Below are 12,791 nucleotides of genomic sequence, written 5' to 3'. Positions count from 1 at the left end.
GTTTTTTGTTTTTTTAGGGAGCGCTCCCTACTGGGCACATTTTTTCCAAGGGGGAGGGCTGCAGACAGCCGTGGGAGGACTGAAGCTGAGCGCAGCGCTGATCTCAGTGCTCAGCTCAGCGGTGCTGCCCGGCAGGAGGGAGCGAAGGCAGCGGCACTCCAGTAATTTTTCTGGGTTTGCCAGTCTGCGCGCTGAAGCAAAACCCGGAAAATCCTCGGGAGTACCAGTGAAGAGGTTAAAATCTTGCAACAAATGTAATAGGGTGTGAAAATCGGAAAGTGAGAGATTTAGGAGAGTTTTCCCATTTTTTTAAAGCGGCAATTATTTACACTGAGAAACCAGGTCGATTTTGCCACGTAATTGATTTATTGTTTTTGGGAAAACTCTCCCAAAATCTCTCACTTTCTGATTCCACACCCTATTACATTATACTGATGCATTTTATCAGGTGACTTGATTTCACCAAAGAAGCTACTTTGCCAAGTCAAGTTATTTGCTAAAGCAAATAACACTTTAATGAGATTTTGCTAAATAATTCCATTTGTGTTACACAAATGACTGAAAGAACAGGATGATTTGATTTGCCTATCTATTGTCAACTGCTGGCATTACAAAGCAAACAAGTCTTCCAGTGGTTACAGTAATTGTGAGACTTGTGTTGAAACAGATCCTTAACAATCTCGACACATGGAAAAGGTCGACCTGATCTAGGTCAACATGGACAAAAAGTCGAAACAAGCAAAATGTTGACTTGTAAATGGCCAACACATAAAAAAAGCTTGACCCAATTATTTCACTTTTTTTGGTGTTTATGTCGTCACCGTAAATGATCTTTAAAAGAGTAGAAAATTAACTCCATACAAGACCACCAATGTGTCAAATAACATTATACTGTATACTGTATATATATTTTTTCATTATTTCTACTATTATTATTATTATTATTATTATTACAATATAATTTTAATGATAATAACTCTGATGAGTGTCTATTGTATGAAATATGTACCTTAAATATGTACCTGCCATTTTTAACATATTTTTTAGCATGTTATTTGTACAGGACTCTGGTGTAAGCTGGAGGGCGAGACAGAATGTAGAACAAGGCTGGATCCCCCTATGGATGGCACAGAATGTGGCACAGAAAAGGTAATAGCAAAACTCACCATAAACGCAGTTTACTTTATATTCACATATGGACTTTCATGGTCTCAATGCAATATAGACTGTTGTATTTGTGGTTCATTAACCATAAAGTCAAAGGTTAACGCTAATAAATGTATTATTGTTCTTGTTCTTGGATTACTAATGACAAAATCCAGTAACACAAACAGACAGTGCAGTAACATGATTGGAAGCAGCAGTAGTAACTACAATAGTACCCAAGGGCTGTATATATATTATTTTGGATAAGTGCTGTGTCTTTCTTTTTTTTCCTTTCTTTAAACCTTAGAAACCCCAACACAAACCATTCCATTTAGCAGTTATTTGTGGCTTCCTACCTGAAATAACTATGTTAGGAGATAATAATACAACCTATTGTGTATTTTAAAAAAAGGCCTATCTGGTGTTTCCGCAGACATAAGAACATGGAAATGGAATCAACATGGGACACAAGGGGATATAGACAATGATTAAAGAAATAAATCCGCGACGGGGACAGTTTTTATTTTGTCTTTGTATAGCACACAATACTAGGTCATTTCTGGAAATCATTGTAGGGCTAATTTACGTTGGATCACATAAGCGGTCCAACCCGATTTATGCTATTCTGTGCATGCGCAAAATGGGTCTTGCGATCGCGCTGCAGAACAGTGAACGCCCCTGCCTGATTGACAGGCAGAGGCATTCACTGAGAGGGCCGGATGCGTTTTCAGAAATAAGGGTGTGTGGCCCCCATTTTCCAGGGGTGGCCAGGCCAAGGACTGCGCCACAGTTGTGAGGCACAGTTCCTTGACCTCACAAGCCGGCTTACGACAGGCAGCCGGAGTAATGTTAGACTAACTCAGGCTGCAGTCGCATAGGGGCCACATCCGATGGTCACAATATTAGTATAAACCGTGATTGCACTATATGCACTTCCTCCTGTATTTGCATTGCTTAAGGACTGCATATGATAAGCTTCTGCGATCATATGCTATTCTTACCGAATCAGGGACTCTGTGCAGGATGTATCTAGCACAAAAAATGTGGTAAACCCTCACATTTACTGCAATACATACAATATCTCTCACCAATATCTGCTGCAAACCCACAGCAATGTTACCGCATGGATCAAGCTCTGAGAAGGCAATGCCATATATGCCATTATAAGTATATGAGCGGGATGCAGTTAAAATCCCGGCGGTCGGGATCCCGGCGTTCAGAATCCCGACGCCGGAATCCCGACCGCCGAAATGCCGACACATTCTCCCTCCTGGGGTGTCCACGACACCCCTGGAGCGAGAATAAATTAGTGTGCCGAGCGTAGCGAGGCACTGGGCCAGCTGCGTGGCGAGCGCAGCGAGCCCGCAAGGGGGGGCGATCCACGTCCCCCCCTTGTCGGCATTTCGGCTGTCGGGATTCCGGCGTCGGGATTCTGAACGCCGGGATCCCGACCGCCGGGATTCAATACTGAATCCATATGAGCTTCTTTAAGAAAACAATAGAGAAGGACCCAAAGGATCCCTCCCAATTGCTCGCAGCTTGCACAGGCTGATCTTGCTTCCACATTACTGCTCCGAGCTCATAAAGTCTTGTAAGAGCCGTCCCAGCAGGTAAGTAGATCTGCACAATGATGATATAAATGCCAGTATGCAGGAGCGGGTTGTACAGTCATCTAATTGCTGTACTTGATACATCCTATCCCGATAGTCACTTCAAAACATGTCTTTCCAATGAGAGACACCTTTTCATAAAACTTTATGGGAATTAATATGTATGTTCTAATCATGTTTGGACAGCCAGACCATATTACAGGTTAAAAAATAATGCATGAACCTGGAAATTATTTTTGGACATTATTCTAATCATGAAAACAGAATTCATTGTATCCGCAAGCCATTGAGAAAATGTCTATATTCTTAAAATTGGTATATTTTAGTTGACTCTCAAGAAACTGTTCTCTGTTTTACATCTGCGCCATTATGTTAATGCAGATTTGTAACCTGGGAGACAATTAATCTTTTTATTGTTTACGGTCACATGGTTTGTTTTATTAAACAATACCAGCTGCGCAATGTCTAACACCGCAGATTTGCCACAGATCCCCACTAAAATGACAGGGAAATCTCTTACATACATTGTTTCCATGTGAAAAAGAAAACAAATGAAGACAATAAATTTTAAAAATAAGCCTCTATGCACATTACAAAAAATGAAACATGCAGGTGTCAGATCAGAGCGACAACAAATTTCTCTGCTTTCTGGGGATTTTATTATCATTTACATTTAGAGTGGAGTTGATTTAATTTATCTGTACTGGTTTTGGTTGATAGAGCCTTGAGCATTCACCTTTGTGCCTTAATTTGCCTCCGAAACATGTACATGTGCAAGGTTTCATATGTTTATTCTCTTCTGCTTTTTTGTATATTGTTATTTATTTTATACCATGATGGTATGCTTGCAGTAATATTTGGATGAAGTTAGCAGTTTTACAAATTGAACATTGTTCCTTTAGATTAACAACACGACTAGGTGCGTCTCATTAGCACATGTGCCGGTTCTCTTAGCATTAGCTCCGCCCACTCACTTCACATGTAAGTTCACAGAGTAGGTTGGGTGGTGTGTTCTTTGAGCCACATTCCAGGGCTCTGATTGGGTCATCAATCTGAGAAAACATGACTTCATCCCTGTCATAAAAGTTTAATATAAAATAATTCTTAAGAACTTAACTCTTAAATTTGATGGCTTTACATACAGATAAATGCACATGCAGCGTTAGAGAACATAACTGATGGATGTTAAGGGATTGCTACACTCATATGAGTAATTAAGTTTTATCAGTCATGAGGCAATTCAGTGGTAGAATATACAGTAAAAATAACTATTACTTTGTGTACATTATTATTAGTTTTGTTATTTGAGAAGCAACATTGAAAACTTGTATATTTAACTAATTGTAAAATAATATGACCAAGCCACACGCTATGCTCTTTGCACAAAAGTTTAAATATTTTTAATGCGTTTTAAGTCTTTCCTGGTGCATTAAAATGTTATTTAAGGTATTTAATTGCTGCAATTTGTTACGTCGTAAAGGGAATACATTCATCAATATTGGAAACTCTGTGTAGTGTCAGTCAACAGCTTTCAGTTTTTTGCCAAAGTTTGTTTTGTGCTATTAGAATTTTTCATGCTCAAAGTTTCCATTAATACCATCTGGGCATTTTTCCCCAATGAAACAGACAATTAAAATAGATCACTTTGTACGAAGACGATGACAACCAAATGTATTTTACGCCATATGGAATTTGATGTTCTACAGCAGAATGCCAAATGCGTTTTAAGCCTGTAGTGATCTCTATAATAATTCCAACCATAAACGTAAGCTGTGACAATGAGCCTAGCGTAACTTTTTAGGAAATTGCTCTGCATTTGCTAACAAAGGAAATGTCTGATTTCAGACTTGTGCCCATCTGACTTTTGCAAATACTTATAGATAAAGAGGGAAGATCGGAGAGGGAAGGGGCTATTCAGTGGCAAAACTACCAGAGACAATGGTGGTTATGCCTCCAAGCACAAGCCATGAAACGGATACACTGACCCCCCTTATTGCCCCTGCTTCATGAACCTCACTACTGGTACCCCTCATTCACTTAACTCCTAAGGGGAGGTGCTTATTGCTATCTTTCCTCCAATTTTCTGGTATGAATTTTTGTGTACAATAAGGATCAATTTACACAAGTAAATCACATGCAGACCTGCAGGTATGCCTGTTAGGAGATATTATATATATATATATATATATATATATATATATATATATATATATATATATATATATATATAGTGTCCATGAGTCTCTGAAACACTGCCATCTGCCGGCAGAGAGTGAAACTAAGTCTCTTTCTCACACATGCACAAACACAGAAGGTAGCAGACTAGCTTTTGAAGCTTTAGCTTCAAGCGGGCTTACTAGTTATATATCTATCTAGATCTATATAGATATATATCTATATAGATCTAAATAGATATAGATATAGATATATATCTATATATCTATATATCTATATATATCTATATAGATATATAGATATATCTATATATATATAGATATATATATATATATATATTTGCAGGTGCAATTACTCACTAATGATGATGTAGGTAGAAATACAGTATTTTGCATGAGTAGCAGATAAATCCCCCTCAGTTAATGTACCCTCACACATGAGCATCTATTGGGAATATTAACCTTTGACAAGTGAAGCGGAGTGAGCCACCACACTCAAAGCGTGACAAGGGAATTGATCCCGCAGGGATACAAGTGTCTAATGTTGGTGACAAAATAACAGCACTTTAAAGGCATGCATTTCTGCCCTCACTTATCATCACATTTGGGTACATTAACTGAAGGGGGTATAGACACAACCATTTTTGCTTTCCCTTTTCTGATTATTTTAATACCACAATTTCTATGTGGATTATTTATACTTATGTAAAAGTTATTTGCTTAATGCTCACATTTACAAAATTGGAAATAAAACTTAAATAGAAACTGTAACATAGATGCATAAGAGGAGGACACTCCAGAACATAAGTTTCAGAGAATAGAATCTTGATGAGACTCTAGTATCCTAGTTGATCTCCTGACAGGGACGCCTGAAAGCAGGAAGTGCAAACCAGACTAATGTGCAAGAACCAACAAATGTTTTCTTTCAATATATCTTAAAAAAAAAAAAAATAAGTTCCGGGCGCTGAATAGAAACGGAATTAAATCTAGCAGTTAATTATACTGCAGCTGCTGGTGCCCCAGGAGACTTGCTAACTCCTGTCAAAAAAGAGGTAAAAAAGAATTATGGACACAGTGCTGTGTAAACTACATACAACTGTTACGCTTATAGCTGTTTCACAAGTAAAATACAAAATAAAAAAAATAAAAAATTCCTAAAATAAAATGTTTTCTTTAAGCCACTATTTCTATTCAGACTATGAGGTGGCTCTAAAATGTGTAGTTATGACTCTGCTTTTGTGTGCACAGGTTTGTCCGTTGTGTTTGGAATCCTGCATGCCTTAAAACAAATCCTAAAGTGATCACTATCTGATCCTCTACAATTGCTAAGCAAGGGCTTGATCACTTGGGAAAATGCCTATACCTTTCCTTGTTTGACCTACAAAATGAAGTGCCAGTTTTACTTAACAAAACCAACTAAATACCAAATGCCTGGCTATGGCTCCGGTTTGAATCCCCTGCAGGATAAAATTTGCAAGCTTGCATATTGCAGTGTGCATGCATCAGCCCTTTAAGGGCAAATGTAATACGTGCAGAGAGAGTTACATTTGGGTGTTATTTTGTTTCTGGGCAGGGTAAATACTGGCTGCTTTATTCTTACACTGCAATTTAGGTTTTAGCTTGAACGCACCTCGCCCAAATCTAACTCTCTCTGCACATTTTACATTTGCCCTTAAAGGGCTGATGCAGTGCAGGAGGGTTTTGTCCATCTGCAAAAATGCCACTGCAGACTAAGTGATGGCAGGGGCGGCAATGAAACACGTCGTTGGGAGGATGGCCATGCAGCATTGTTTGGGTGTGGTATGGACAATGGAGGAGTGTCTGGACCATTTGCAGGGTGGGTAACAGTGGCTGTGTGATGTCACACGCAGTCGCTGCAACCCAAAACATGGCGATCCGTCAGCAGCCTTCGCAGCTAAGATGTGACTTAGGCCCAAAATAAAGAACAAACAGTTCCAACGACTCACACAATGGGGGTTATTCTAGTCCATTCTTTCTGACTAAATCCTTCTTAGATGGACAAAACCATGTGCACTGCGGGTGGGGCAGATGTAACTTGTGCAGAGAGAATTAGATTTGGGTGGGGTTTTTCTTCAAAGTGAGATCTATATTGAAGTGTAAAATCATGCAGTCAGTATTTTCCCTGCACAGAAACAAAATAACTCACCCAAATCTAATTCTCTCTGCACATGTTACATCTGCCCCCCTGCAGTGCACATGGTTTTGTCCATCTAAGAAGGATTTTGTCAGAAAGAATGAACTAGAATAAACCCCAATGTGAGATAGAAGTCAGCCACCAGTGGGTTGTAACTGAGGCATCACTGGTATGATATCCATAGATGAAGTAGGGTATCACGAGTAGTAATTGAAATTCAAGGACTGTAGTGGTGTGAGCTATTAGTCTACATCTATCTGAGGTTAGATTACATGACACACACAATTCTAGAACATTGGTATGTCCCACAAAAAAGTGACTGCAGCCTAAATGCTTTTATACATGCAATGCAAATTGGAGGTTATGGTATACAGTATATGATAGACAAATGATCAAAATGAATAATAGTAATAATAAGTACTGCTGGTAGTGTTTATACACATATCAATGTAACTTTGCACACAGCGTATGTCCTCATCCTCCTTGATATCTAATTATCAGTCTTTATAATGATGAACACATTCTCACCCAGTGGTGTAGGGTTGGAGAATGCACCAGCATGACCTCATCCTCGGAACACATGTCTGGGGAGTGGAGCACATGGAGTTCCTGCAGCAGAACATGTGGCACTGGAGTTCGCAGTAGACAACGTAAATGTCTTAGGTACAGTACTGTTCATTTACTGTAAATACACTATTATACAGGGATTCCTGGGGATAACTTACTAGATTTTTATATAAAGGTGTCCTTTATTTTATCTACATGTTACAATTGTTTTGGTATCTTTTTTAGTCAAGGCACTGAAAGACGCCAATGTAATGATCCCAAAATTCAATACAAAATATGTGAGAACCCAAGATGTCCTCCTGGGGTGCCAGAGTTCAGAGACTCACAATGCCAGACCTTCAGCTTACGTTCTTCCTACCCTAAGCATAAGCACCGGTGGCATGCAGTCATTAATGAAGGTATTTCTACTGCATACTGCATTAAAGTTACCTCGTTTCTTGTTTTAGCATAATACTTTCTATGTTTTATGTTTTGTTTTTATGTCATACATATCACCAGCTAATCTTTGTCATGGCAGTATTAAATGGAAAATATTTATGGATTACCTGTACATAGTACATAGCAACACTAGTAAATATTAAGGAGTCATTTCACTGACTACTTTACTCACCTAAAATGTTATTATTCTTTTGGCAAATACTTGGTACTGAAAAACATGTGGAGATCCCGTTGTGTAAAATGGTAATCGCTGCAGAGCTCCCATTCTCATAACATCACCCATTTTCTTTTTTATAACCTTTAGTAAAATTACATGTAAGTTTTTTTTTGTTATGGAATTCAAGTCGATTTGCGGTGGATGAAAAAGGAGTGATGAGTGCACCATCTTAAAATCTCATAGTTGTTTTCCAACGGTAAAGTTTTCTGTGTATAATGCGCATAGGTACGCCAGAGAGCTACATCAAACATTACTTGTTCTTGTATTGTTTTCAGTTGTACCCCAGTGAGAAAGGACAAGGCTGTAAGAAGAATAGATGCTCTGGGGTATATTCAATGCCAATAGGCGAGCTATGATGGCGAGCAGTGCTGAAAGCTTGCCGTCATAGCTAGCAGGTCAGTATTCAACTGCCCCCCCCCCCGCACTCGCCGTTCCCCACCTCGCCTGTTCCCTGAGGTGTGGTGGAAACAGCGAGCATGGCCGTCAAAACAGCAAGGCTCACTGCTGAATATGCTGTGAATATCGCCATTTAGGGAAATCCTCGCCATCAGAAGATAGGGTTTGCGGCCAGCGAGGGGGCTAGATGGCAAGGATGGCTTTTCCGTGCTAAAAAAAGCCATCCTCACCGTACAAACCCCCCTCGCCGGCTGCTCGTCGAGAGCATTGAATATACCCCTCTGTATTTTACAGTATTTTTCTTTCCTTTTGTGACATTGATGATTCTCCCAGCAGTATGCGATATCCAGTCCATATTCCATGTCTAGGTCAACAGTCAATAGCTCAACACCATAGGATTGATATTGACAAGGAAAACATTGACAAAATCCCAGCACAATGTAAAGGTCAGCCTGACAATAGTTCACACATTTTATTTCTTTTTTGGGGAATTTTTTATACTTTTCCATAAACATGAACGGTAAAGAATGGGCGGAGCATGTCTAGTGGAGGGGTACACTAGTTTGGGGTCCATGTGATTAAATATACAAACTGACACCCAAAAAATTTTTAATTTCTTGTCAACTTTTACATCTGTCAACTATTGCCATGGCTAGGATAAAGGTTTGCCGCCTCCTCCTTTAATACACCACCAGCAAGTCCAGACTGGCCATCTGTTACTTCTGGCACATGCCAGAGGGGCCGATGGACAGGTGGGCCAATTTCTTCTTGCAAGGTGGAGGCTCCGCCTCCCGATCGGCGCACAGAAAGAGATCGGCGCACAGAGAGAGCTGCTGGACTCAAGGCTGGTCTGGCATCTCTCTCTGTGCGCTGCTAAGGTCCAGGAGAGAGGGGGGCATCACATGCCACTATTCCCCACTCTCCTGCAAGCCAGGAGAGGCAGCCTGCGCATGGCGGTAATGTGTGACCGCGGCCAGCATGTGCACGTGTGCAACAAAGGTCGCACACGTGCACAAATGCCAGGGCTGATTCGGTGGCCCAGTCTGTCGCTGACCACCAGTATATATATATTTGTACATTAGAATTATGACACTTTATAAATATACATAGGGCCTGATTCTGGTTTACTTGCTAAAGCAAATTCTCTCTCTAATGGACAAAACCATGTGCACTGCAGGGGAGACAGGTGTAACATGTGCAGAGAGAGTTAGAGTTGAGTGTTATTTTCTTTCTCTGCAGAGTTAATACTGGCTGCTTTATTTTTACTCTGCAATATAGATATCAGATTGAAGTACAAATTACCACCCAAATCAAACTATTTCTGCACATGTTACATCTGCCCCACCTGCAGTGCACATGGTTTTATCCATTAGAGACATCATTTGCCTTTGCAGGTGAACCAGAATCAGGCCCATAGTTATTAATTTGCCTACATCTTTTCAGATGTCTCCTGGCTTGTGGCAGGCTTTCAGGAAGAATGAAAAAATTCTTTTAAAAATACAAAATTTGACTTTTCATATTTTATATGTCCCATTAGAAGCCTGCGCTAGAAGTTATATCGCTGCTGCCTGTAAAATTTGCACAGATTTCCAAATGTCAGTTTTTCCATATGAAAAGCAATCACTTCACTTGTACATTTGGTTGTAAAGCACATTCAACATATGGAATAAAACAATGGTTTAAATAAAATTACAGTTATACTGTAGATCCTTATTCTGAACACCCACAGAGATGTTAGTGTGTGTTTACGATCTCTCTATATCAGATGTACGACTGTTAGAAGTTAGATATTAAAATGGACATAAAAGCAGTTTTAAGCTTTAAGAAAAAAAAATACCCGCAGATGATCTCCCCATAATACTCTTTGTATCAGCAATGATAGAGCTAAAGTAGGTTGACGTGTTATTTACTGCCGGGTGATAATCTAAGTTACAGAACATAGTGGAGATTTTCAGCTCAGCACTGTTCAGATACATTTCCAATACATAACCATTTTGGATAAGGGATAATTTTTTTACATACTTACCTGGTCCCTTGGTGATCCATGGCGTCCCCTGGCATCCACAGCAACCATTGGATCCATCTTTAGTGGCATCCCCGCTTCCAACTATGCATTGTGCAGGTGTGCGAGTTGCTCCGGCAACGTTACCAGCGCATCGGTGCAATGCATCCTTGGGACTGGGGATGCAGCTGAATACGATTCTGATAGGTGCCCGCCATGGACACAGGAGACGAGGTGAGTATAAAAAAAAAGGTACGGAGGGGAAGTGAAGGGGGGGACAAAACAAAAAAAGGACAACATGTTCAGAATATTTTAGATATGGGATACTCAACCTGTATGTGTGTGTGTATGTATGTATGTATGTATGTATGTATGTATATATATATATATATATATATATATATATATATATATATAATACATACTGTAATTAGACAAACTTTACTCTTAAAGACATAGTCTACAAAAAGTGGCAGTACAATCTGAAATGTCATCTGTGTAAAATGATACAATGGCAATGACAACATTTTAACGACAACAATCACTGCAAAGACAGGAGTATACTTTGTAATACTTACTTGTACTGGACATTCTATGGCCGGTTCACTTGAGTATACAATATTTATCCTTAATAGCACACAAAGTTCTGTTGTTCCTTCTAGCTGTACATATTTCCATACTCTGAAATTATTGTTATACCACTTCTGCACCAAAATCCCAGATCTGAACTCCATATTTGTAACACGGTTCCAATCTGGGTCGGATTTGAGATTTGCCCTCAAAAAGTCAACAGGGTTGGTAAACCATAAATTCATATTTTAGCGTAGTTATACCCTTCCTGAAACCTTTTCTTTACCTACTATTGGGAGTGACTACCCATATACTTTGCTGCTTGGCAAAGAACACTTATCTCAAAGCGCCTTTTCTCCGATATCTTGATATCTATTCTGTCAATTTCGATACACCTCTCATTTCCTTGCTTTACACTCAACTCAGAATCAAACCCAAATTCAGCATCATCTTCCCGAACTTCTTAAATGTATTATATTTCTCTATGTTTTGGTCATGCAGTAATTGTTATGTCCTTATACATTTGAGTGGCGGAGAAAGTCCATTTATTATCTGAATGTTTCCTCTTTTTGTTTCTTTTTTATTTGCTGTATGTTTTGCTGTGATTTATGTTATCTAAGTGTTGAGCATGGGATGTTTATGAGATTCCAGATGATTTGTAAAGTGCAACAGGCGTGCGTGGGTTCACAGCAAAATGTCATAATAATGTTTATGGAGTGAAAGGTCAGGAAGGGCATGAAAAGGCAGCATCGGTCTTTTGACTTCCCCATAGGGCATATTAATGTCATAAACAACAGAAAATGTCTGCAGCTGAGAAATGGTTAGAGTTACCGTCATTAGAGCCATTGAAATACTCCACATTCAGACACATTAAATACATAACATTAAATGCCTTTATTTGGATTTATTGATTCACTTTACTCACTTTATTTAAGATAAGTTTTTAGAAGTTATCAAGTCCCTTTTGAGTGCTCGATTCTTTTTTTTTATACATACAAACGCACACAGGGTTTGTATAAAAAGTAATGAGACCAAATTCGGGAAAAAATATTTATTGAAGATACAGTATCGCTAAAAATAATAAAAATTCTTCAAAATAAGACCCTTGTGCGTCGATACACTTCTGAGTTGTCCACGCTTGGAAGGCGCCCTGGAACGTCTTTTGTGGCCAAATTCACTTAAATGCACTCAAAGGGTTAATTTTGAAAATAATTTTAAAATAGACCCAAATGAATTCACTAGCTATGTGTATTCATTTAGAATTACCAATACCAAGAATGGTTCTTATTTCTTTCTAGTCTACTATCATACATTATAATTACAGGTTATATCCCAGGATACATTTTTCTGCAAAAAATATGTCTAACCCATTTTTAAATATATCACTAGTGTCTGCCATCACAACCTTTTCTGGCAGAGTATTCCATAGCTTAACTGCTCTTGTTGTAAAGAATCCCTTCCTTCGCAGGGTATGAAACTTCATCTACTCTAACCTTAAGGGGTATCCACATGTTCT

At 39.1% G+C, this 12,791-nt stretch overlaps 1 protein-coding gene across 2 annotated transcripts in view; it reads left to right on the top strand.

Moving 5' to 3' along the window:
• The window catches only part of ADAMTS19 (ADAM metallopeptidase with thrombospondin type 1 motif 19), a 166,813-nt gene that overhangs the window by 95,016 nt on the left and 59,006 nt on the right, over positions 1-12,791 (top strand). For both annotated transcript variants that reach the window (XR_014446790.1, XM_083151549.1), the window contains exons 11-13: positions 1,048-1,149; positions 7,618-7,748; positions 7,878-8,050. Coding sequence is in view for 1 of the 2 variants with exons in the window: in XM_083151549.1 (XP_083007675.1) it covers positions 1,048-1,149; positions 7,618-7,748; positions 7,878-8,050 (406 nt within the window). In the remaining variant the exon portion in view is untranslated. The remainder of the gene's footprint in view (positions 1-1,047; positions 1,150-7,617; positions 7,749-7,877; positions 8,051-12,791) is intronic.

Source organism: Crinia signifera, chromosome 1, assembly GCF_055691185.1.
Source record: "Crinia signifera chromosome 1, ASM5569118v1, whole genome shotgun sequence".
NCBI classification, from domain to species: domain Eukaryota; kingdom Metazoa; phylum Chordata; class Amphibia; order Anura; family Myobatrachidae; genus Crinia; species Crinia signifera.
The sequence above is the reverse complement of the archived record's forward strand: the minus strand, read 5'-3'. Positions and strand labels throughout refer to the sequence as shown.